At 34.6% G+C, this 27,614-nt stretch overlaps 1 protein-coding gene across 1 annotated transcript in view; it reads left to right on the top strand.

Moving 5' to 3' along the window:
- Moxd1 (monooxygenase DBH like 1) overlaps positions 1-27,614 on the top strand; it is an 82,751-nt gene that overhangs the window by 12,515 nt on the left and 42,622 nt on the right. The window contains exons 2-4 of the mRNA XM_046448521.2: positions 7,691-7,837; positions 9,408-9,575; positions 9,716-9,799. Coding sequence (XP_046304477.1) covers positions 7,691-7,837; positions 9,408-9,575; positions 9,716-9,799 — 399 coding nt within the window. The remainder of the gene's footprint in view (positions 1-7,690; positions 7,838-9,407; positions 9,576-9,715; positions 9,800-27,614) is intronic.

Raw genomic sequence — 27,614 nt, 5'->3', positions numbered from 1 at the left:
TTACATTCAGTTCTTCAAGCTGAACCAAAGTCTATTCATATGTTTTATTACACCCATAAGAGTTTTCAATTCATCCTGTTTAACACAGTGCCACTCAAAGCTCTATTCTGTAGCAAAGATTTTATTTAAGAGAGACAGGGAAAAAAAAAGACTGACAATGAGAACCAATTTAACATCTGTGTAATCATGTTTTTGAACAAGGGGTCACAGCAATCTTGCTGATTATCAAAGCTGGCTTTTTTGGTATGTTTTCTTAGTTTGAAAGTGACAGTAATTCTTGCTATGATGTTAAATGATAAATTTCAACTTCCTGCCAACTTCTGCTGTTGGTGACTTATTTTACAGTTGCCACACAGCATTTTGAAACCTCAATTATATATTTCATAATTTTTTCAAAGCATAAAAGATTCCAATGAAAAAAAGGATTTTGTGAGAGCATGTTTCAGGAGAAATGTTTTTGTGACACAGCAGAAGATTAACTCTATTATTAGGGTTTAGATACTCAAATTTTCAAGGGTGCCAGGAAGTATTTTATCTAGAAAAATACATGATCAATATTTATTCCACAATGAAAGCAAAAAAATAATACCCCAAGGAAAATCCATATTGAAGCTGAGCTAAGTACTTCAGCTAAATGTGATTGAAATGCACATAAAACAATTCATATGGGGTAACTATTTCACATTTCACTTTTCAAGGTATTAAAGTGGTTTAAGTACAAACTAACATGATCTCTGCATACCAGCCTTTACATTTACATTATTAAAAATCAACATATTTGTCAAAGGCAGTGGCACATGCCTGGAATCCCAGTGGCTCAGGAGGCTGAGGCAAGAGGATGGCAAGTTCAAAGCCAGCTTCTGCAACTTAGTGAGGTCCTAAGGAACTTAATGAGACCCTGTCTCAAAAATTAAAAATAAAATAAAATAAAATAAAAAGACCTGGGGATGTGGCTCATTGTTTAAGCACCCTTGAGGTAAATTCTCAGTACAAACAACAACAACAACAAAAACCCAAAACAAAAAGGCCAAAAAAACTGCATATTTTTATTCTTGAACTCTTTTGCATAGAATCATGATTCTTTGAATCCTCCCCAATCTCTTATCTCCATGAAGTCCATTTTCTTAATGATTTTTTTTGGGGGGCAGGGGGTACCAGCAATTAAACTCAGGGTCACTCAACCACTGAGCCACATCTCCAGCCCTATTTTGTATTTTATTTAGAGACAAGGTCTCACTGAGTTGCTTAGAAACTCACTTTTGCTGAGACTGGCTTTGAACTCACAATCCTCCTGCCTCAGCCTCCAGAGCCACTGGGATTACAGGCATGTACCACCACGTCTGGCTTCTTAATGATTCTCGTGGGAACTTCTATTTATCAGTATTTTACGATATATAAACATATATGACCTATATAATATATATTTACAATATAGAATCTGTATGTATTTATATGATATATTTAATATATGCGATATAATTACGTTTTTATAGTGATCGTGACATTAGACCATTACAATGAATGCGTACTATGATCCATGTTCCTACTTTTATTTGAAAATTCCTAGAATATTTAGTAGGAAGATGGCTGAGGCATGGAGTTCACAGTGGGTATATATGGATATCCATTTACAGAGTGAAACAGGGAGTGGGGTGATTTTAAAGGTGGAGATCAGATATACTAAGAATGTGCTGGAAAAGCACTATATATTATTGTTTTGTAAATATCCACTTGTAGGTGACTTTATCTGTATTTGAACACTTATTTGGTCAATGTTGTACTATGTCCATTCCATTCTTCAGTTTTGTTTTGTTTTCTTTTCTAGAGGACAGTAATAAAACAATAACTAGCCCAATGATTATTCCAATTGAATAACATTATCCCTTTGTCAAACTGTCAGAAACTCTTCAACTCATCCAACTTATTTTTAGGCTTACCCAATCTGCATCTCAACATCTCATTTCAAGACAGAGCATTCTTTGAGTGGTTTGCTGTCATGTTTCCTTCCTTTTCTTCCTCCCAGGAAAAACAGTTGAATGGTATGAATCTTGGAGCCCAGAATTGTTTCTTGGCCTTTTTTTTTTCCTTTTACTCAAGTAACTTGCTTTAATATTTGTCAATATGTTGTTTTGCTGTATAATTTTGGCACCATTAAAGTTGTGTTTGATTGATATCCATGTATTTTATTAGTACAAAGGAAGACAAAAGGTACCCCTGAGGAATATTTGTGTCTCATCAAGTTGAACTGTTCCTCCACCTTAAAGACATGAATGTCACATGACAGTTCTTGCATTCTTTTATTTTCAAAATAATCTCTTCATTAAGGAAAGGTAGATGCTCCTTTTTAAAGTACACAAATATTCAAAGAGCATCTTCAATATGCACGTCAGTCTGGGGATATAAATTAGAACACATTCTTAAACATGGTTTCTCTCAGTTTTTTTATTATTTAAAATAGATAGGCAATGCTCTCCATGTAAAAAAGGATTTCAGAATTGTTGCATGCATAAATCCTTTTTTCTAAATACTAATGTCAGTCTCCTAAGATTCATGTCCACATAGGGGCTAAAAGGTCAGAACAGCATTTCCAGATCTCAGTGCCAGATGTGTGTCCATGGCAAATCATGTGGCCCCAAACTCATTCTAGCATCTGGCTAAACACATTTCACACCAGGTCGTAACCATATGTAAATATATTTGAGAGCAAGTATGGAAATAATCTATCAACTTGCTTTTGGGGGGTTCCATTTTACAGTGTGAACAACTGTTCTAATGGTGCATGTTTATAACTGGATTAATGAGATTTAGCTGTTTCTAGTCAATTGCCACATGGTTGAGAAGATAATCCAATGTCTACAGTATATCACATGCATACTACATGAAGATGTAAGTAGAGGAATAAGGATTCAGAAAAGAAATAATTGCTTCCCATGGGAAGGATCAAGGAACACTTCACAGAGGAAATGGAATCTTTAGCCTTAAAGGAAAGGGATTCAATAGATGGAGTTCGTGGAGAGGTGCCTTGGTTGCATTAAAAGAGAAGGGCTGGGTTGTGGCTCAGAGGTAGAGCAAGCTTACCTAGCACACATGAGGCACTGGGTTTGATCCTCAGCACCACATAAAAATAAATAAATTAATAAAAGGCATTTTGTGCATCTACAGCTAAAAAAATTAATAAGAGTAGGAGAGAGAGAGGAAGAATGTGAACAAAAGCAAAAAGATAGAAAATGGTCTAGCATTGAAGGGAATCATAAATAGAAAATAGTATTATATGACAAAATCAAACAGTAGATAACCTTAAAGTCCAGGTCAGGCTGAATTTTAGGGAACTGGGAAACTAGACTTTAGGATGTTATACTATATACTAGTGACAAAATTGCAGTGATGTATTGAGAATGATTTTACAAGGAAGATCTTGACAGAAGTGTATAAATGGTAGAGTCTGAACTGAGATGGCAATTGAAATGAGATAGAAATACAAAGTTGGTTATTATTTCAAAGGAATTCTTCATAGGAGCCTTTCTGTGAAGGTAGCAGTAGTAGCAAAGAAGTTAAAGAAAACTGCAGTTTTGAGTTTGGATAGTTGAGAGGGTGGCAGTAAAATAAAAAAAAAAAAATCTGGAAAACAAATCTTACAGGTAAAGGATTAAGTACAATTTTGGACTTATTGCATTTGAAACAACAGTAAGACAAGTGAAACAAATTTTGGACATATGATACTGAGTTAAAAGTGATGATTTAAAACTTAGATTAGATGAGGTTACCAAAGGGTAAAATATGAATACAGAAGATGCAATGGCAAGCCAAACATTTTTTTTTTAGGGATTGGGAGGAGAAAATGGAACCGAGAACAGATGAACTGTCAGAGGCGGATAACCAACAGTGGGGTTTTCTCTAAGTAGAAAGCAGGATACCTTGATCCCAGGGCTTCCTCCTAAGTTTAGGAAGAATTTAGTGTTTCATTATTAAGTATGATGCTATCTATAGGCCTTTTATAGGTACTCTTTATAAGGTAGGGGACAGACCTATTGCTAGATTACTGAGAGATTTGTGCCACATGTCAATGTTTTCAAATGTTTTTTTTTTCTCTGCATTTATGGAGATTATCATATGATTTTCTTTTTTAGACTTTTGATATGATGAATTTGTGTGATTGATTTTCTAATGTTTAAATAACTCTGCACTCATGATATATTACCCCTTTTCAATGTTGTTGGATTCTGTCTGCTAATAGATACCTTTATTGCTTTTTTAAGAAAATCTGCATCTAGGTCCAATGAGAGATATCAATCTATAATTTCTTTTTTGTAACATCTTTTGCTTTGGTGTTAGGATAATGCTGGAGTAAAAATAATGACTTGGGACATACTCCCTCTTCTTTTATTTTCTGGAAAAGTTTGTGAGGGATTGGTATTTTCTGTTGCTCAAATATTTGGTAAAATTCCAGGTGAATGCATCTTGGCCTACAATTTTCTTGTAGTAAGGTCTTTACCTATTAGTAAGTTGTAGGGCTATTTACAGTATCTGTGTTTTTTGAGAGTTTTCTGGCTTGTGGCTTTCAAGGCATTTATTTCCCATCTGGATTATCCATTTAGTTTTTTGGCACCAAGTTATAGATATCATTGACCTTTGAATGTCTTAAAATCTGTTGTGATGTTTCTTCTTCATTTCATTTTGATTTGTTTTCTTTTTATTTCATACGTTTTATTTATTTATTTTTTCCTGCTTTATTTTAGATTGAGTAGGTTTTATGATTACATTAAGGATATTTCTAGGATAGAAAGAAGCCAGGGCAGGAGCTCTCATGTATCATAGCTAAAATTCTCTCACTAAGGTGAGATGTGAGATGTAAGCTCAGGGTGCACAAATGTTGGTTATCTTGTATGGAGAAGGTTTAGACTATTCGTTTTGGGAAGTCTCTTGATAAAACAAGATTAGCCTGTGGATTTCCAACTATTAATGAGGGCCCAAGCTGAAGTAAACCTGTGAATAAGTATACTATTGGATAACAAGGGTATAGTATGATCAAAACTGAAGATTGTGTCTCCAGAATATTCCCTAAAGTTTGAAAAATCAGAAAAAAATATGCTGCAATTACAGCAATGGTTAGGTTAATTCACATTTTTAGTTTTAATAAGATCCAACCATATTTCCCTCACTAAATTTGAAGATATTGCTCCTTTTAGACAATCACATTTTCATCAGGTGCTATAACTTTGAAATAGTTGTCAACTGTCTTTCAATATCAGGTGCTATTTGGTTTGCACAGGATAGATGAGCTCAAGGGATCACAGCAAAGTGAGTGAAGCTTCTCCCATTTCCCCATAGCTAAATTATCTGAAAAGCCATACAAAGGTAGAATAGCTGGAAGGAATTGATGGTGTTGAGTGGAAATAGAATGAATGGAAAATTGGCAAGCAAGCTAGAAATTTTGTGGAATTAATGGTTTTGGAAACAGACTAGGATAATTATTCTACTCTTTCAACTAATTACAATTTCTGTTGGATTCTCTTTGTTTGCAAAAGCTGTGATTGCATGAATAATGTAATGAAATCTGAGTTTAGTGTAAAGCACAGTTGGTCTAAATCTTTGTTCGTAAGCTTTGTTATTTCATTTTCCGTTGACAATGTATGAGATGCAAATGGGCCCATCTCAGTAACATACTAGTACTTCATTTAAATTGCTTTAACAGTTGCAGCCTGGTTCTCAGAGTAAAATTTTTGTCAAACCCCAAGTTTAGCTACATAAAGGTAACATTTTCTGTGAAACAAAATGAATGAAGCAAAAACAAAACAAAAAACCCTAATGTAGCTCTTTTCTCTATACAGAAAAAACAAACAGGAATAAAGCACCTATTCTATCCCAACAGTGTTGGCTACAGTGTAGTGAAGAAGGATACAACCTCTGGTCAGACTGCTAGCATTTGAATACTGCCTTTTCAGTGTCTCAGCTGTAGAATGCTGGACATGTTGCCTCTGGGTCCTTCTGCAAAATGGGAAAACAGTTTCATCTCATAGATTTCATATGGAAGTTAAATGAGTTAATACATGTAGTTTGCTTAAACAGGGCCAGGTATGTAGAACATAAGTTGTAGTTAATGTTACCAGGGTAAAGTAGTTTGGGGTTGACCATATTAAAGAATTTGTAGACCTCAGATGTTAAATTTATCCACACTTGATAGTTATCATAAAAAGGTGCTAGGAATAAAAGAGCCAAATACCATCCATTTAAGAGTGACTTTCATAGACATTTTAAAAAAAATTTAGAGTAAAAAAATTTACTAATTTTTTGAGATTTTAATGAATGAACTTTAAGTTTTTTTGAATAAAGTATTTTCTCAGTCAAGAACATTAATCAAGTCTTAAAGTAAATTTTAATAAAATTTAATAAAACTACTTATATTCAGCATGTACATTCTAGAAAATTTTCATTTTTTTTCCAAAAACAAGATATTTGGGGTACTAAGAAGTATAATTAAGGCAAGTTTTATGTGTTATAGTGGTGAATGTTAATAGCAGGATTGCTCTCAGCATAGTAAGCCAGTGGCAAAGAGCATAGGGAAATATTTTTTGGGGGAAAAAATAAACTATGTTGCCAAATAAGAAAGAAAATTAGTGTGGAATGGGAACTAACCATGGTAGGCACCCCTACTATATTTCATTGTTTTATAGCCCAAAATCTAGAAACAAATATCTATCACACATCCCCCACACACCCTACCCCCATTTTACTAATGTTAAAACCAGAGCTCTCAACGTTTGATTTCAGTAATTCTGTAAGGTTGTATGGAGACAGTAAGGGGTCAGATCCTAGTCATTGGATCTCAAAGCCCATGTTCTGACCATTGCCCTGTCTACCCCCCACCAAAAGTGGATTGTACACTACTGAGCAAGTTTAGTAAGGAAACTAAGGCTGATCCACAAAAACAAAACTTCCCTAGATTTCCCAATATCATGTAATTTAACTACTTTCATTGTTTTGCATATTTTCTCATTATTTTTCATTATAATAAGCATGCACCATTAAAACTCATTCTGAATCCTTCCCATGGGTCTCTTGGTTTTTATGGAAGGTGAAGGGATGCTTCACCAGGTGTGATATTGGAAAGTGTGGACCTTAGGGCTGCTTCTAAGGCTTTGATGCTAGCTCTTTTCGCTTTGGGGTAAGACATTAGTCCCCTTTTTCATTTGTACAATGAAGGGAAAATCCTCAGTGACCTGGAGTGTTCATTCTTTTTAAAAATTTTTATCTATTTATGTATTTATTTATTTGTTTTGGTACCAGGGATTGAACCAAGGGGCGCTTAATCACTGAGCCACACACCCAGCCTGTTTTATTTATTTATTTATTTCATTTGAGACAGAGTTTCACTAGGTTGCTTAAAGCCTCACTAACTTGCTGAGGCTGGCTTTGAACTTGCAAACCTCCTGCCTCAGCCTCCAGAGACTATGGGATCACAGGCATGTGTCACTGCGCCCCGCTCATTCTTTTTTTTTTTAATATTTTATGATATTGTAAATCTATTCTGCATTTTTCTGGAGGAAATTTCCAGGACTTATAAAATGGGTCTAGGTAAAAGACTTTGTACTAAGAAAACCCAGAATTGTGATTTTCAGGTTCTGGTAAATTCTCTGAAATTCTTTACACTCTATACTTAGACTATTCTTTTTTTTTTTAATATTTTCCACAGGATTATTTTACAAATGCAAATAAAGAGTTGAAAAAAGATACTCAGCAAGATTACCACCTGGAGTATGCCATGGAAAACAGTACACACACAATAATTGAATTTACCAGAGAACTGCAGACATGTGACCTAAATGACAAGAGCATAACGGTAAGGACAGTATGAGTGAATGCATGTTTGACTAAATTGTATATTTATACTTGTGAGACACTTTAAAGAATAAAAGAAATAAGTACTGAAGAATTGACAACAAAGTCATATGGGTTTTGGGACTATTTTTGAAAATCTCTTCAAAAGCTAAAAAACCTCTCCAATACTATAGATTTCAGTAAAGGTAGCTTTGCGTGATTTTAACATTTTGAAGAGCCCTTTAAAGTTTGTATAAGCTTACTTATAAATTCAACTTCTCTGTAAAATGTAAAAATTGTCAATAAAGTTTTGAATGTATTACTCAAGAAAGAATTATGAGTCCAAGTTCTAGAATATAATTCATCTGATTTATAACTGATTCATCTTTGTAAATTTCTAAAATCAAGATGAATAGTCAGCTAATTATAATCACCTGCTGACATATTATATGAGATTTCTTATTTTCAGCTTTCATGCAAAATTAATATCTTTATGCATACACAAATTAAATATTTGGAGGACGTGTAATTCATGTGGCACTTTGGAAATTTCCATGAACTGCTTGCATTAATTTCATTTTGCATAGAACAATAAAATTTTCTTTTTTATTCACTAAATTAGGATTTTAAAAAATGGGAATATAAAAAATCTGAAGTCGTTCTGATTAACTTTCAGCAGAGGAGTAAAAGAGGAAGAAAGCACACATGTAAAGAAGTGGATCACTTTTGTGTAATATACAGTGCAATTATACTTTAATTGGAAAAATAATTATAGTCATTTGACTTTTTAAGAAAGAATATAGCAAAGAGAACATTTAAAATGAATAGCTTTTGCTTTATTGTCTGTTTTCAAAGTTTTATTAAGGTTTGGCAAAACACCTTTTTCTGTGGGAGGAAGGACTGAACAGTTTCTCTGTACCTGATCAAACCTTTCCCACCCCACATCCCCCTGGGCAATCTCTCTTGGTGGTTCAGAAACCAGTTACACCTGATAGTATTTTCCCTAATTTGGTACCCCAGTCCCTTGGAAATTCCCAAGAGTCATAAAGTGACTATGGATTGCCTCTGTTATAAAAAACAAGTCCAGAATCAGAAATTCCTTCTGCATTTGCCCTTTCTGCTAATACATATGTATGACTGGAAAAAACCTATTGCAAAAGGAAAAATCTTCTGGTAATTTTAATTTTCATTCAATTTGAATTCTACCCCCGCCCCCCCCAAAAATGTTTCATCACATTAGGGCAGGTTTTAATTTTCCAAAGTTCCTGCTACACAGTGAGAACACTTGCTTTCTAACTACTGGCTGCTGATTTAGAATTTTGGCTTGACATTGATTCATGAAAAGTATAATCTGTTTGAGGACACATATCTTGTGTGCTGAGAATGATAATTCTTTCCCAAAAGTAATTCACCTATTTGGATCCTTAATGACTTAATCAAATTTATGAAATCAATGTTAAAGACCAGATTGACAACTGCAGCTGTCATTTTTCTCTTTATTTTTACATTTGGCTCTAAATGGAATTCTTTAAACTCAAATCAGGTGAGGAAAGTGCTTTTCTGCAAGGTAACATGCCATGTCTGATCATCAGGATAGCACGGTGAGAGTGATCTGGGCCTACCACCAGGAAGATGTGGGAGAAGCTGGCCCCAAGTACCATGATTCCAATCGAGGCACCAAGAGTCTGCGATTATTGAATCCTGAAAAAAACAGCATGCTGCCTACAGCCTTACCATACTTTGACCTAGTGAATCAGGACGTAAGTTTCTTTAGGTTTTATGACCATAAGAATGGTCTTACTTAAAGGGTATGTGAGAGTTTTGGCTTACATCACTGTATTTAAAATGACATGACAAACAGAATGTGACTCTGTGTCCCCCTCCCTTTTTATTAAGACAGGTCCCCATCCCAAACAAAGGTACAACGTATTGGTGCCAAATGTTTAAGATTCCTGTGTTCCAGGAAAAGCATCATGTGATTAAGGTACGTGACTACTTCAGGCTAAATTTAATTGGCACAGATGGAGAAATTTCTGACCTTAAAATAGAAACAGTAAAACATATAGAAGCAATTTTCAATTATATGAAAGTTATTTAGAAAACAAAGAACTGACTTGGCTATTCCACACACTGTTTCCAGAGTCTGAAAACTTGTAACAAGTATTTTGATTATTTACTAATATTATGTGTCAAAGCTGAAAGTTGGGGGATGCACTTGAGTTATTTCTTTAGGAAATACTCTTATAAGTAAAATTGCTAGGGTTGCAATTTAAAATAATATATTTACACACAGATAAATCCAATCCAGGAAGGTTATTTTCCCCATCAATGCTGTTTGAGACTCTGTTTCACTGAAAATACTAGATAGTATCATAAAAAAATTGTTGCAATAGTTTTTTTTTTGAAAATAGGAAAGAAATAAAATCTGTGAACTTCTATATAATTATAAAAATATAGAATTGGATAATACATAAGCTCAATTTTCCTGTGCTGTGAAATTTCCTCCCAGCCTTGTACTGGGCCTCCCACAACTTTTGCCTCTAGTTAGTGAATGAACAAGTGTTTAAAAGAAATTTACAGATCCTTGGCTCTGTATTAGTAGTTGTTGGCAGTTCCACAGAGGCTGAAGATTATGATCTATTCTCTCAAAGAACTTATCAGGAGATTGTAGAAAACATGGCCAAAACACAAGAAAGAATGAGATAGAATTAGGCAAGGCATACAGAGTATTGTAAATTTGCAGAAAGTCAGACATTACTGCTTTTCTGGCAGCCCCAGACCATTTTACGAAGCGATATGGCTGCAAGAAGTGAGCAAATGTTTACATTCTGGAATTTTGAGGGGACCACATGAATTTGAATTGCTGGTCCACTTTTTTATTAAACTGTGTGCTCTCAGGTAAATTATTCTATAGACTTGCCTTTAATATCTGTAAAAAGCAGACAGTCATAATATTATCCCTACCAACCTCAAACCCCTTTAGCAGAGATGAAAACATTGGAAACACTGAGCACATTCTACAAAGTGACTCGAATTTGTTAATATCTAATGTATTCGTTCATTGGACATATCTGCCTTTTGTTATCAAGAGGATTTACTACTTCACAGAGAGGTAAAAGGGGTGAGTTGAAGGAAAGTTCAAGTTGATATGTAGTCCTAAATACTTGTAGGATAATTTTGCCAAAGGAAGACTTGCCAACAGTGTGACCCTAGATTAATCATTTACCTCTGTGCAAAAAATTATTTTGTATTTCATGCATGTGATAGGTGAATGCAAATTCTTATCTTTTGTACTTTTTATGGTGCCTCAGTCCTTCCCTCATACAAGTGAAATGTCTTTCTATGAAAGTGTATGCATACACACACACTGTGTGTTAGTAAATTTGTTACTTGGCTTAAGGGACAAATGTAAAATTGTAGGTTCAGAAGTAAAACCCAGTGTTGTACAAAATAGATAATTTATTCTTTAATAAGCAAACAGTAATTGAGGGGATATAAAGACCTTAACCACTTCTTGTTGTTCTTAGCACTATTAACATAAACACTTGAGTAGAATTAAAAAAAAAATGAGTCTATAGTTAAGAAACACCAATCTGTTTCTACCCTCTATGTCAGATATTTGCTTGGTTCTTCATCCAGGAATTCTTAGCTAGAGTTTCTATCAAAATACTATGGGCCTAAAATTAAATATTCTTGAAACTATATTGCATTTGCATCAAGAGGGATTTTAGTGGCATGAAAGACATTGGAGCATTTTTGGCAATGTTTGGAAGTCAACCAAATACCAAAAGGTCTTTTCATTTAGCAAGAGGGCTTTGAGGGAGGGACAGCAGGTTGGAGAGGAGCATGCTTGCCAACTTCTGTCATTGTAGGGGCCAGAGCTTTTGTGGCCAGAATTTAAAATTTTGATATTACTTAGGAATATCACAGGATAAATTTCTGATTTTATTGTTAAGCTCTAAAACATCTTAAGGTTCATTGAATATTATGAAATGTTTTCTTCAAAAATGTATTTAAATAAGATGACATACAAAAAGAAGTTCTACTGGGAAAATAAATTTAAAATATTTAGGTTATATAGGTTGTTGTGAGACAGCTTTTCCAAAACCATTTTAATTTACAGTTTATGCCAGGTTACAATTAAATTTCAATACAAATTTGAAGTGAAATTTATAGGTCCAGATCTTCCCTTAAGACAACATCTAATACCCATTCTTTTTTTCCTAGTAGAGATGATTTGTAATAATTTAGCAAAAGTATATTATTTCATAGAATCAAAGACTTGTACATTTTTAAAAGCCATCCAGGGTGGTACTTCTCCTTATTCCTTATTTAATGCTCCACAAATCACTATATCAAAAAGCCTCAGTCCATCTCTGATTCAAAAAGTACTTTTACAGAACATTGCTTTTGTATTGTTTTCTTGGTATGTCATTTGCAGTGAGCTTTAAGAATATTGATTAAAGTAGTATTGTGAGAAATCAGTTTCACTGTCTGGACTCTAATTCAAACAAAGAAATAGTTCATATTTGCAGCTTCAGTGTTGATACTATACATTTTGTTGCTGTTATAACTATAGAACTAAATAGATAAAATATATCAGTAATTCAGTTATGGATGTGTTTAATGGGAATTACTAAATCTAAAAACATTTTTTACATTTTTTAATTTGAATTTTAGTCATGTAAAAATTATTTACTGCTAAAATTATGAAATAATAAGGTCAAAATTTTTTTAGGTCATTTTTTATTGGTAGATCATGATTGTACATAATAATGGGATTTATTATACATGTATATAACATAATTTGGTCAATTTCATTCCTCAGTACTTCCTCAAGTCAAACATTACTGAAGTTATTTAAAAAAATATTTGTGGGAAAAATGGGATTATAGTAAAATGGTGTTTCCAATTCATTTGTGATTCTGGTTTATTATTTTGTATTTTTAATTTATTTTTGTGTGTGTATGTGTAGTCCTAGAAATTGGAAATGGGACACTCTACTGAACAACATCTCCATCCCTTATTAATTTTTATTTTTAGACAGGGTCTTGATAATTTGACCAGGCTGGCCAGGAAATTGGAATCCTCCTGCCTTAACCTCCCAAGTTGCTGGGTTTACAAGTGTGTGCCACTGTGCCTGACTTTATTTTTGATTCTTGAAAATAATCTTTAAAATTATGACTTGAAGATGTGTGTATTGTTAGATGACAGCATGTCACACTTGCAGGTGGATATAGAAATTGTAGAAAAGAAATTTTTTTTTGGTAATTTATATTAAAACCACTCCTCATCTGAGGCAATCTCTGTGTCATGCTTGAGACTTACTGCTCAGCCCATCTCTCCCTGTGGCAGCAGGACTCTACCTTTCACAGACAGTGACCTGATCCTGAATCTAAAGTTTTAATGGAAGGTGATTCTCAGTAATGTTATTATTAAGACTAACAATAATGCTTGGATATGCTCAGTTAGAAGGTACAGGTATTTGGTTTAAAACTTTTTCTTTTAGGGACTTTTATTGACAGGGGATTCTCCTCATGGATAAACCACAACTCTGATTTATCTATTTAAAAATCATGTGTCTTTTTCAAATTAGTAAGTACTTGTTGACAGCCTACTATGTTAAATAGAAAAACAGTCTGGCAAAATCACCATTTCTGAGTCCTTTAAGGAGAAAGGTTGACCATTGCTGAGTTCTAAGGTAGGATTACTTTTACTAGTTATATTTTTACTAGTTATATGGCCTCTGACAAATTATTTATCTTTGTCTCAATTTTCTCATATGGAACTTGGGTAATAATGGTTTATACCTAATAGGGATTTTATGACTGCTAAGTAGATCAAATGATTTTAATATTTGTGAAGCATTTAGAACAGAGGTTGGCACATAGCATCTATTAAAGAAAATTATGCAGATCATTTGCAATACACAATTGCTAATCTGTTGATTATCTTGGTAAGTTTCTGGGTTGCCAAGGGATCCCCAATCAGTCCTTTCTAGACAGAGTTAAGAAACAAGGACTAGATTGTCAATAATTTTATATAGGGAGGTCACCTTGAAAACATTCTCCTTTGGAGAATATAAAATTGATGAAAATAAAACACTGTCCTAACTCTTTTCACCATCAATAGATGCAGAAAGGGAAATGCTATACTTTCTAACTTGCTACTGAACAGAATATCTTTCGTGACATGAAATTAGATACACTGCCATTCTCTTCTATTGGTGGCATTCATAAATCTCAATGATTCACTTCAGGGAATGTTTCCTAGGACAAGAAAATCTAAGAATAATTAACAGTAAGTAGCCATGGAATGTTCTTGAAGCCCGAGTATTGTATAGCTGTGAAATAGTTACTCAAAATTGATTTCCTATACTAGGCATGTAACATGAACATTTGGCTTTATGTACTACACTAAATGGATTCTGCTGCCATTTCCCTGTTGTGTTGACTCCGTTTTAAGAATAAAATACACTGTCAATTGGCGATTTTCATCATTTATGCATTTCAGAAATGTCAAGTGTGGTAGAGAGTTTCTATTTTTGAAAATGTGTGAGCTTTCTGGGTTAATTTTAAGTTGTGAGAATTTAAGCATTCTCAGTGTCAAACTACATAATTTTACAACTCTCAGAATTAGCTCATCTCTGACAGTGTGTCTTGTTCTCCACCCACCCCGAAATGGTATTTCAAAAATATATGTTAATTGGTGTAGGATTTTTTTACCTGATGGAACTAGTGTTTTGGTTTGTTCTCAGGATGCATTTCCACAGATTCTGTACTTTTGTTATCATTTTTTTAAAAGATGGACACAATGTCTTTACTTTATTTATTTTATTTATTCTTATGTGGTGCTGAGGATTGAACTCAGTGCCTCACATGTGAGAGGCAAGTGCTCTACCACAGAGCTATAACCCCAGCCATTTGTTCTTGCTCTTTTTTTTTTTAATGTGCTCATTTCTGTTTTATTTTATCATGTGGGAGACTAGTAGGTGTTTGCTGTTATCTGTTGACTGAATGATTGGCTGTTTTTACCTCAATTCCATTCCAACCTGTAGAAGTTGTTTTGCTCACTTATGTTTGCCTTTTATCTTTTGCTAATTTAACCCTCTTTCCCAAAGGCAAATCTCTGGATCTTTAGATGGATCTATTTAGCAAGTTGAAACAAATTGACTTTTACCATAGGCTTCATGTGAAAATACTTTAAAAAAAAATAAACACTTGCCTTTTATTTAGGCTTCACCTACAGCTAGGAAATATATTGCTTTTTTATTTTTTATTTGTTCTTTTTAGATGCACATGACAGTAAAGTGTATTTTCACATTATATATACATGGAGTAAAACTTACTCTAATTAGGACCCATTATTGTGGTTGTACGTGATGTGGAGTTTCACTGCTCGTGTATTCATATATGAACATAGTAAAGTTATGTCCAATTTATTCTACTGTCTTTCCTATTTCCATACCCCCTTCCTTCCCTTTGTTTAATCCATTGAACTTCTATCCACCCCTGCCACCCGATTATGTGTTAGCATCCATATATCAGAGAGAACATTCAGCCTCTGATTTTTGGGGATTGGGTTCTTTGTGAAAATACTTTTAAATACTTTGCAACACTGTATGTTAAATTCTTAATGCCAGTGGATTACATTATATCCTTTGAGTTTTTTCACCAATTGAAAAGTGGATAATTCTTGACCCAGATTCTAGAAAAGGATTTATGAAATCAAAACAATTGTGTTTCAGAAATTTGTTATAAAGTTTATAAATGTCAAATAATTTTATTCCTTATATGCAAGTATATCTGAAGTTTTATATATCTTTTATCCATTAAATAATAGATGAAAATACTTGGACGTTTCCTGTGGCCCAAACTTTAACTTTGGACAGAAAAAGGTTGGAAGGAACACCAAATGGAAATAATTTAACTCAAAGTGTATAATTTAAAGATTGCTGACTTAGGATGCTCAGTGTTGAAAAGTTCATTCTAGATCCCCTTGGGTTGCATTGACTTCACAGAAACATCAGAGATTGCCTGGCTACATGGGTGTTCTTAACAGTCACTTAGGAGTACAAGGTAATTGAATGCACTTTGAAAGCAAGTCTGTTCGTGGAAGTGACTTATTGCTAACTCTGGCACTAATTAGCTTTCTGACCCTAGAGAAAGTACTTAACCTTGCCTGGTCTTCAGATTCCTTCCCTGTAAGATAAAGGGATTGAAGCAGATGATCTCAATTGGCTCTTTTTTTTTTTAATTTTTTATTGTTGGCTGTTCAAAACATTACATAGTTCTTGATATATCATATTTCACACTTTGATTCAAGTGGGTTATGAGCTCCCATTTTTACCCCATATACAGATTGCAGAATCACATCAGTTACACATCCATTGATTTACATATTGCCATACTAGTGTCTGTTGTGTTCTGCTGCCTTTCCTATCCTCTACTATCCCCCCCTCCCCTCCCCTCCCCTCCCCTCTTCTCTCTCTGCCCCCTCTACTGACATTCATTTGTCCCCCTTGTATTATTTTTCCCTTTCCCCTCACTTCCTCTTGTATGTACTTTTGTATAACTCTGAGGGTCTCCTTCCATTTCCATGCAATTTCCCTTCTCTCTCCCTTTCCCTCCCACCTCTCATCCCTCCCACCTCTCATGCTCTTCGACCCTACTCTGTTCTTAGTTACTCTCCTTATATCAAAGAAGACATTTGGCATTTGTTTTTTAGGGATTGGCTAGCTTCACTTTGCATAATCTGCTCTAATGCCATCCATTTCCCTGTAAATTCTATGATTTTGTCATTTTTTAATGCAGAGTAATACTCCATTGTGTATAAATGCCACATTTTTTTTATCCATTCACCCATTGAAGGGCATCTAGGTTGGTTCCACAGTCTTGCTATTGTGAATTGTGCTGCTATGAACATCGATGTAGCAGTGTCCCTGTAGCATGCTCTTTTTAGGTCTTTAGGGAATAGACCGAGAAGGGGAATAGCTGGGTCAAATGGTGGCTCCATTCCCAGCTTTCCAAGAAATCTCCATACTGCTTTCCAAATTGGCTGCACCAATTTGCAGTCCCACCAGCAATGTACAAGTGTACCCTTTTCCCCACATCCTCGCCAGCACTTGTTGTTGTTTGACTTCATAATGGCTGCCAATCTAACTGGAGTGAGATGGTATCTTAGGGTGGTTTTGATTTGCATTTCTCTGACTGCTAGAGATGGTGAGCATTTTTTCATGTACTTGTTGATTGATTGTATGTCCTCCTCTGAGAAGTGTCTGTTCAGGTCCTTGGCCCATTTGTTGATTGGGTTGTTTGTTCTCTTATTGTCTAATTTTTTGAGTTCCTTGTATACTCTGGATATTAGGGCTCTATCTGAAGTGTGAGGAGTAAAGATTTGTTCCCAGGATGTAGGCTCTCTATTTACCTCTCTTATTGTTTCTTTTGCTGAGAAAAAACTTTTTAGTTTGAGTAAGTCCCATTTGTTGATTCTAGTTATTAACTTTTGTGCTATGGGGGTCCTATTGAGGAATTTGGAGCCCGACCCCACAGTATGTAGATCTTAGCCAACTTTTTCTTCTATCAGACGGCGTGTCTCTGATTTGATATCAAGCTCCTTGATCCATTTTGAATTGCGGCGTGTCTCTGATTTGATATCAAGCTCCTTGATCCATTTTGAATTAACTTTTGTGCATGGCGAGAGAAAGGGATTCAGTTTCATTTTGTTGCATATGGATTTCCAGTTTTCCCAACACCATTTGTTGAAGATGCTATCCTTCCTCCATTGCATGCTTTTAGCCCCTTTATCAAATATAAGATAGTTGTAGTTTTGTGGATTGGTTTCTGTGTCCTCTATTCTGTACCATTGGTCCACCCGCCTGTTTTGGTACCAGTACCATGCTGTTTTTGTTATACGGAAATCAATAAATGTTATTCACCACATCAATAGACTTAAAAATAAGAACCACATGATCATCTCGATAGATGCGGAAAAAGCATTCGACAAAGTACAGCATCCCTTTATGTTCAAAACTCTAGAAAAACTAGGGATAACAGGAACATACCTCAATATTGTAAAAGCAATCTATGCTAAGCCTCAGGCTAGCATCATTCTGAATGGAGAAAAATTGAAGGCATTCCCTCTAAAATCTGGAACAAGACAAGGATGCCCTCTCTCACCACTTCTGTTCAACATAGTTCTCGAAACACTGGCCAGAGCAATTAGACAGACGAAAGAAATTAAAGGCATCAAAATAGGAAAAGAAGAACTTAAATTATCACTATTTGCAGAAGACATGATTCTATACCTAGCAGACCCAAAAGGGTCTACAAAGAAACTATTAGAGCTAATAAATGAATTCAGCAAAGTGGCAGGATATAAAATCAACACGCATAAATCAAAGGCATTCCTGTATATCAGCGACAAATCCTCTGAAATGGAAATGAGGACAACCACTCCATTCACAATGTCTTCAAAAAAAATAAAATACTTGGGAATCAACCTAACAAAAGAGGTGAAAGACTTATACAATGAAAACTACAGAACCCTAAAGAGAGAAATAGAAGAAGATCTTAGAAGATGGAAAAATATACCCTGTTCATGGATAGGCAGAACTAACATCATCAAAATGGCGATATTACCAAAAGTTCTCTATAGGTTTAATGCAATGCCAATCAAAATCCCAACGGCATTTCTTGTAGAAATAGAGAAAGCCATCATGAAATTCATATGGAAAAATAAAAGACCCAGAATAGCAAAAACAATGCTAAGCAGGAAGTGTGAATCAGGCGGTATAGCGATACCAGTCTTTTTATTTCTATATACATGTGGGTTGATGAAAACAAAAAATGAAGTGTGTGCTGGATTTGGATGCTCCATGGTTTGATGTGCTTGGTTCTCATAGTCCCTTGGCAGATCAGGGTGAAGTACCTCCTTTGGAGCTAAAAGGCCATCTTCAGCTCCTCAGACATGGGTTTCTTAGCATTTATTTTGACACATCCCAAACCTTTCTGGAGCACGATAAATGTCCCAGAACCCCAAGAGAATTAAATGTCTCAAGACATTGACGGCTTCTTGGTCCACTAACATAAATACCACGTATTTAGAAAGAGGCCCAGAGACTTATTTCTGGACTAGAAACCATTCACTATATATATATATATATATATATATATATATATATATATATATATATATATATATATATATATTTTGATACCTGTGATTAAGATTAAACCCACCCAAGGGTGCTTAACCACTGAGTCAAATCTCCAGCCCTTTTTTGTATTTATTTAGAGATAGTGTCTTACTGAGTTGTTTAGGGCCTAAGTTGCTGAGGTTGGCTTTGAACTCATGATCTTCCTGCCTCAGCCTCCCAAGTCACTGTAATTACAGGTATGTACCACCATGCCCGGCACTATTCACTTTTTAATCTTTACCCATGTACTTAACTGAGCTTATTACTGATATTTAATGACTATTAAGTTTCTATAATAGCTGCTTATAATATGTAAAGGTAACGAAAATTTAAGAATTCAAATCAAATCCAACTATAAGACCACAAATCTTGACAGTTTCCCTGTTATCCAGCTGCTTTGGCATAACTTATGGGGTCAGACAGTGTATTTCAAATCTTGGATTCACAACCTACCAGTGTGATCCAGGGCAAGCAGTGTAACTCTCCAGAGTTTTAGGTTTCCATCTGTGAAAGAGGCCAGTAGTTGTACTTATCTCAAATGTTAGTGGTCATAGTCTAGGGAGACATTGCTTATGTTGGACATATACTAGATATCTCAATAAATAATAGCTATATTACCAATGTACTTTGTTTTCCAATCTGTTAAATCTTAAAAAATAAGGATAAAAATGAAGAGTGCCACGGGAGTAGGAAGGCTTTATTGAAATAGGTAAAGTGCATGATGATGTGTTTTAATGCTGCTTTTCATTAGCTTCATGCCCTGGGGCAAACAGATCTCCCAGAGCTTGTATCTTCACTTACAAAGTAGGAAAAATAATTTTCAGTGAAGATTAAATGAATACAAGTGAAAACACCTGTTGCACAATAGGCTCATAATTGCTTGTTTTCTTCCCTTGAAGGGGATTATGGAGATGGATGACTAAAACTTCATCTCGTGTTTTCTCATACTTAGAGTCGGGGCTGCTCTGAAACCAAGGCAGGCAGTAAGTCTCCTTTTTTATTCTGAAGAAAAGATTCCTTGGGAATTAGATTTCATAGCTTCCTTCCATTACTCTAAACCAAATGAAATTTAAGCTAATTTCCTCCTGTTCTTGTCTAAGTAAGGATAAACACCAACTGGCGTCTATCCTCTGGGAAATATTCTTTCCCATTCTTGGGTCACCCATTAGCCTTCCATTCTGTGACCTTACCGTAATGCCATTTTCAACTGACATAAAAATATATTTATTTTCCTTAGTCCTTTTTCTACCACCCAACTCTACCACCAAACTCATATATCTTTTTCAAGTAGTCCAAAAGGTTGATGACAGAATTGAAAAGCACTTCCTCATTAATACTACTTATTAGCTATGAAAGTGGGTACATAATTTAATTAACAGCACTTTTATTGATGGAATACTGATGTTTATGTTGAATTCTAGATCTTCATAGTACAAAAGAATGAAGAGATAACAGTAAGATATGAATGGCTTTTACACAAGAGAAGTATATAGATAAATATTTTCCTCTTACTGCTACTTGAAATAATCATCTTATTAAATGTCCACAGACTGACTGTCAGCTGGCGAGTTCCCACCACTTTGCAGATAAACACACTGAAGCAGAGAAAGTTTAAGTAACTTATTCAACACAGTACAAATTACATGAAGGAGAGTCAACATGTGAACACAGGAGTTTCCTAGGAAAACTAGTGCAACTTTGTACAGTTTACCAGCTAGGCCTTAAGATCTTTTTAATATGTATATGTTACAATGAAAAATAATCTGTATGGGAAATCTTTGATAGTTTATATCTGGCCTGAGACTTCTCCATAAGCTTCTCAGGTCCCAGGCTACTTTTAATTTTTTTTGACAGCTTTATTGAAATCTAATTGTATCCAGAGAACTGCATGTATTTAATGTATACAGTTTAATGAATTTGGACACATGCAAGCATCCATGATGCCATCACCAAAACCAAGGTAATAGTCCTATTTATCACTTCCCAAGTTTCCCAATGCACATTTGTTTTCGTTTTTGTGAACACAACATGAGATCCACCCTCTTAAATTTAAAGTGCATAATACCATATAGTGTTGGGCTACTTTTGAGTCTTATAGGATCTGTGTATTTTCCCAGAGCTATATGAACAGACCCCACTAGAACCATCCAGAGACATCAGTTCAAAGATATGGGTAACTAGCAGATGAGTACACATGGGTTTGGTGTTTTTACCTTGAGGGGTTGAAAACTGGTCAGTAATAACAGAAAATGCATTAAAGTTTCATTTGTGATTTAGGAATTCATTATAATTAAGATTAGAGTTAGATGATTACGCTGAAGATTATGCTTATGGGTACAAAAAGGAGCAGAATGTTAGAGATGATGTTAAAGAGAAAGGTGTTGGCAGTAATTTCAGTGGATTGAAGGTAATGAGCCTGTTAATCTTGTTGGACACATGCTGTAGCATAAGGATGGTTGGACACAAGCCAACAGCCTCTGTGTGAGCTGAGTCAAAATCCTCCATGGAAATGAAAATAATGGTCATGGGCTGTTTTAGTCCCCTTCCCAGTTAACAGTCTGTAAAAAGTGAGTAGTCATGAGAGGAAATGCTCACAATTTCATTTGGGGCTTACATTTATTACAAAATGCTTAAAGTACCCCGAAACAAGAAGACTCACGCTGTTGGGGAGAAAACTGAAGTGTTGGCATCTTAGAGTGGCCTAAAAACAAGACAATGGGTGTCCAGGTTCCAAGCTGACTTTAGCCATTGGTCATCAGCCATTGATTAATGTGATTGTACATGGTTCCTCTCAAGGGATTGAATTTGTTAATAACATGACTTAAAGATTGTAAATCTGTGTAACTGAGAGGTCTTTCTAAGTGACTGCTAACCCTTAAACTTCTGTGACTTCTTTCACTAAATAATGGAATTGACAAAGCTGGAAATTGATAAAACCAGTGTATAAATATTTACTTATTTACGACATTGACACTTCTATAAAATATGATTTAGTAAAAGGCCAAGGTCATCTTAAAAAAAGAATGCAAATAATTTTTGTGTGTTCCCATAGGACATAATAAGCCAATTTTATTTCAATGTCTCTTTTCTTTTTTTAAAAACCTTGAACCCAGTGCCTTACATGTGCTAGGCAAGCGCTCTACCAATGAGCCACAACTCCAGCCCCTCACTGTCTCTTTTCAATGTAAAAATTTGGGTACCTATCAAAATAAGATGGCATTCATTACCCTTTTGATGCACCATGATTTTTTAATAGTTTTTTTTTTATGGATAGAGCTTTAGTAATTAGAATAAAAAATTACGTATGTAATAGGAACTCATTTTAATAAATTTGAAATTCAAATTTATAAAGCTCATAAATCCAGAGTATAGTTTTTCACACTTTTGGGCAAGTTATAAAAGGCTGCACAGTGGTATTTAAAATATCAAGGCTCTCTTGATATATTTACTTTGAAGGTATTTCTATATCAAAAATTCAGGTTATAGATAAGACATTTAATACAACATATATTTTATTAAAAAAATTACACTAACATATCAAAAATGTTACGGTTGAGTCTTGCTTCATTGAGTTGTTATTGATGTATATTGTAGGGTATGCATAGAATGACCCCAATCAGATCTTTGGCAGTGACATTCAGGCCTTTGTGATGGATCTGATTGTTGCTATTGTTTGGAGATATCCTCCAAGTGGCCTTGAACCAAGTGCCCTGTTTGAGAACACTATTTTCTATTTATTAGAATTTTCTGGAAACTGCCTTTGTTGAACTATATTTTTTAGCACCCAGTAAAATGCCCTTCATATTAAGTAGCATTAATTACCGTATTTTGTAGCCTTAAACTGTTTTAGTCAGCAAATGCAAGGAAGCATGAACACACATTGCACATCTACTATCACAATGCACTATTTTAGTTGCCCGCACATGAAGAAGAATTAAACAGTTTATGGCTCTGATATAGTTTATTCCTTGGCACACTGCACATTTCTTTGTGGAAGTGGAGATGCAAAAACACCAGCTGTTTCCTGAAACCACAGCTGGCTTTCATTACAAAATTTGAACTAATTCAGATATAAGGGATACTTTCTTCGATGAAGGAAAAAAAGATTTATGTTCTAATGAAGTAAATGCATTGTAGTTAACTCTACACATGATTCTACTGTAATGGATGCATTTTAGAAACAGTATTCTGGAAGTTACCTTGCTTACTTTAACATGCATTTCATTATCAGTAAAGAGTAATCTTTTTTTATCATGAATGGCTGAATCTGGAATTTTAATATTAAGGAAAGAAAGGACCATGTAAATAACTGCTAATATGTGTGTCTATACTAACTATAGCCTCTCAGCCTTTAGGCTAGCCTGAGGAAGTCCTGAAAGTATAGAACTGGCACTTTGGTCTGTGGCGTGATTTAGAATCAGATATGTACTCAATATGCCCATTATATATGTTAAAAAGCTGGAAACATCCTTTCACCCTATACCTCTGAATTGCAAAGAAGACTCACAGAAGGTCTACTGAGTGTCTAGTTCAGACAGCAGTCAGTGTAATGTGTTTTGTCAGATAAAGGACAAAATGAAAAAAGCCTTTATGACAATTTAAAAATAGGACTCACAGACTAGAAGAGGAGAAAAGATGCATTCAAATAATAGAGAAACCCCAAAGCTAGCAGGTAAACACATGTCAAACTGCATGACAAAGACAGTAAAGGTAAGAAGAAATGAGAGACCAGTAAGATTTGGGGCACAGTCCCAAGCCATTTGAAAACAATAATTTGGGGAAAGTACAAAGAAATTAAATTTTGGAGTAAGTAGAGTAAGTGGTGGGATGAGTAGCAGGCAACCTCTCTGTTTATGTACTTGAGGCACCAAAATGAAATTAAATGGTCAGAACCAACACTGAGCACAGAGCACTGTCCATTTTGTAGTTCATCTATACTCATAAAATAAAAGCCCCTGAAGAAGGCAACATTGCTATCCTTGTTTTACAAATGGAGAAACTGAGGCCCAGAGAGGTTAAGCAAATTGTCTGTTACAGACAACCCTCTTTTGGTATTCTTTTCCCTGAGGATGATAGTATATTTTTAAAAATGCACATGTATTAGCACTTTTGATGTTTGGACTCAGAACGTGACTTTCAGATCTGTCTATGGAAGAGAGCCATCAATGGCTAAAAGTAGGACTCTTGCTTCATCATTAACATTCTGAAGTTTTACATATTAATCTGGGTGGAAGCTCCATTTGGTTCCACATGTGGCAGAGAATAGTTGATGCTATAACCAACATCTGCTTGTACTAGAGCCAATGAGCAGCTGCTGGCTCCACTTTCAACCCATAGTCTAATATGTCGAGTTAGAATGCAGAATCTCGCAGTTCCTTGTTGTCAGGGCAACTGCATTTTATTTCATCAGAGACGCCTTAACCATCCCAAAGCCCCTAGTGTGAAAAATTGAAAGGGACTTCAGACTGTGGCCTTTAATACCTAAATGGGGTCACTGACTTTATCTTGAATGATACCATTGTGTGGTTTTAACAAGTTTTGCTTAGTGTTAAAACTAACAAATTGCATCATACTCTCTCAAATAGAACTCAAGGCTACCTCTTAATTGCATGCATATGCATGGAACCATTTAAAGTCAGGCTGCAGGCAGTTTCAAAGAAGAGGAGATGGTCTTTCACTTCTGGTAGAAACAAGGAAGGGATCATCCTTAGCTCTGGTAACTTAAGTGAAGTTTGTTGAACCTGTGTCCTTTCTCATTCTCCATGTCCATCAAGTTTTTTATAGTTAAATTATGTCATGTATCTGGCTACCTTGTAGGAGAGCTTGTAGCTTGTCATTTTCGTGACTCATTGACTTAAAATGTTCTTGTCATTGCCCAACATTTGAAAAAGCACTACCTTAAAGCTACCCCACCAAATGTGTATTTGTTTCTCTTAATTATTAAAATCATTCATAGGTTTTTCTAAAATCATTCTAATTAATGAGATCAAATATTTTCTTCATCAGAGTTGATTTTAATATGGCCTCGAGGTAAAATTAATCCTTTTGTATGAAAAATGACTGTATGTTTCTCAATCAATATCTTGGTCTGTTAGTAAATCTGCTGCCTTTCATTTCCCTTAGCTTTTATGATGATCTTGGTATCAATAGATACTCATATGAAAAATGAAATAACTCCTATCTTAATATCATCCTGAAGGTGCTTTGAAAATGTTGAACTTTCAAAGCTGGGTGTGGTGCTGCATTCCTGTAATCCCAGTGACTTGGGAGGCTGAGGCAGGAGGATTGAAAGTTCAAAGACAGCCTCAGCAATGGGGAGGAGCTAAGTAACTCAGTGAGACCCTGTTTCAAAATAAAATACAAAATGGGGCTGCAGATGTGGCTCAGTGGTTGAGTACCCCTGAGTTCAATCCCTGGTACCAAAAAATTTAAAAACATATGTTGAACTTTTAACTTAGTGAGGCCCTAAGCAACTTAATGTGACCCTGTCTCAAAATAAAATGTATAAGAAGGGTTGGGTATGTCAGCTCAGTGGTTAAATGCCCCTGGGTTCAATTTCTGGTACCAAAAATACAACAACAACAAAAATAACTAGTTGAATTTTAGAAAACAAATACATACTGACTATACCAGAAACTATGCTTTACTCACTACTTATGTCATTTTTCAGATGAGGAAACTGAGGCTTAGAAAAATTTGATGTCTTCTCTAATGTTAAAGAGCTAGAGAATGGCAAATGTCGGGTAGGGAACCCAGCCTTACCAGACTCTAATGTCTGAGCCCTTAATTTTTGCTACACATACAGGTGTTAGGAGTACTATGAACCTGAACCATTGACTGAATTTATATATGCTTATGTTTGAAGGGCTTTATCTTTCTGGTTACATAGGCTTGATTTCAAATACTTGTTGTGCCATTTATCACTTATATGACCTTGAGTAACTTGCAGAACTTCTCTGAATCTTACAGTTTCCTCATTGGCAAAACAAATACAATCTATGAATCAGATTACTGTCAAAATTATTTGGAAACCTGAGGCATGAAAGAAGTAATATACCATCATTTTACCGTAACCTTTATTACCTTGAACAGTCTGAACCATCTGTTTGCTTTTTTCAACATTGTACTTCATGGTGGCAGAAAATGAAGTCCAGTGAAGAACACTGCTTTTCTCATCCAGTTTAATTGAAACTGGTTTTCAAATTTAGGTTTTAAATTGCTATTATCTGTTTCTCTCTTTTAACATATGAAATATAGAACAACTTCAAGGTAAAATAATGTACCTAAAATTTACATCCCTTTCTACTGTATCATCTTTTAATAATCTATAATTAAAGAAGTTTTAGAGCTCTTGAAAGAGCTCTAAATTACTTGGATGTAATTATCCAATAATTTAGAACAGTTGGAATTTCACTTTGATTTCATTGAGTTGCCTGAGACATTTAAGAGGGAGAAAATTGAGATGTATTTGTTTATATTGAACTGAATTTAATATGATACATAAGTCCTTTTACAACTTGAAATTTATTACTTTTACTATCTTTGCTTTTTATTTCTATGTTCACTTTTAAGATAAAGCCTAGTTTTTTATGAAACAGGCTGCCAAATGCACTTATTCATATGTAAGTCAAACTCTCATTGTAAGGGTATGTAAAATTCACAAATTAAATTTACAAGGTAAGAGAACTAAGTTCTTTTTTTAGTGAAAAACAGGAAATGTCAGTACTGTGAGTAATATTTTCCACTCTTATAGCTCTTAAAAATTCCCACTGGATTATTTGTTAATTCACATTATTTCAAACTATATTTATTCAAAATAGTAAGGGTTATTTTATGGAATAATTTATTTTTTCTTCACTTTAAATTAATAATCATATAGAATTCATAAGCAAAAGGTTGTGTTCCTTGACTGACCCTTAACAGTCTTGAAAAGAGATCACAACTTTGCATTTTTTCCCTCATTGTCTGGAAGACGAAGAGTTTGTTTTATACTCTGTTTCTCAAGAGAACACTTTATTTTAACATGAGAATGCTTCCTGTGTGGACTAGCTTTATTTCCAGCACAACATATACTCCCTAAAACAAGTAAAAAAGTGAACAACATATAAAGAAAAACTAGTGATGTTCCCCTTCTTCCAAATTCTACTTCCCTGAGGTAACCAATAGGAACAGATTCATTTGTATCTTTCTATAACTTGATACTGCAGAAAATATTTACAACATTAATATGTTTATATTAGGTTAATCTCCCTTTAAAAAAACCAAGCTTGTGATTATTATACATATATTAATTTGTTTTTTCAAATTACCATGCTTACCATTGCAGGTCAAAATATAAAAACACATTTATTTTAATATTAACGTAACAATCTTCCATTAAGTATAAACCATAATTTTGCAGCCATCTACTATTGGTGTACATTTAAGGTGACTTAAAGTTTTTTTCTATCATGAATAATGCTTCAATAAATGTTCTTTTATGCATATCTTCATGTATCAGTAGTTACCTTTCTTTAGGATTCATTGCTAAATGCATTGAGTCAACTTATGTGTATTTTGAATATTAATATAAATTTCAGACTTGCTTTCTAGAATTCATACA

Source organism: Marmota monax, unplaced genomic scaffold (genome assembly GCF_021218885.2).
Source record: "Marmota monax isolate L192 unplaced genomic scaffold, Marmota_monax_Labrador192_F-V1.1 WCK01_AAM20220418_F8-fsc00030, whole genome shotgun sequence".
Classification (NCBI taxonomy): Eukaryota; Metazoa; Chordata; class Mammalia; order Rodentia; family Sciuridae; genus Marmota; species Marmota monax.
The sequence above is the reverse complement of the archived record's forward strand: the minus strand, read 5'-3'. Positions and strand labels throughout refer to the sequence as shown.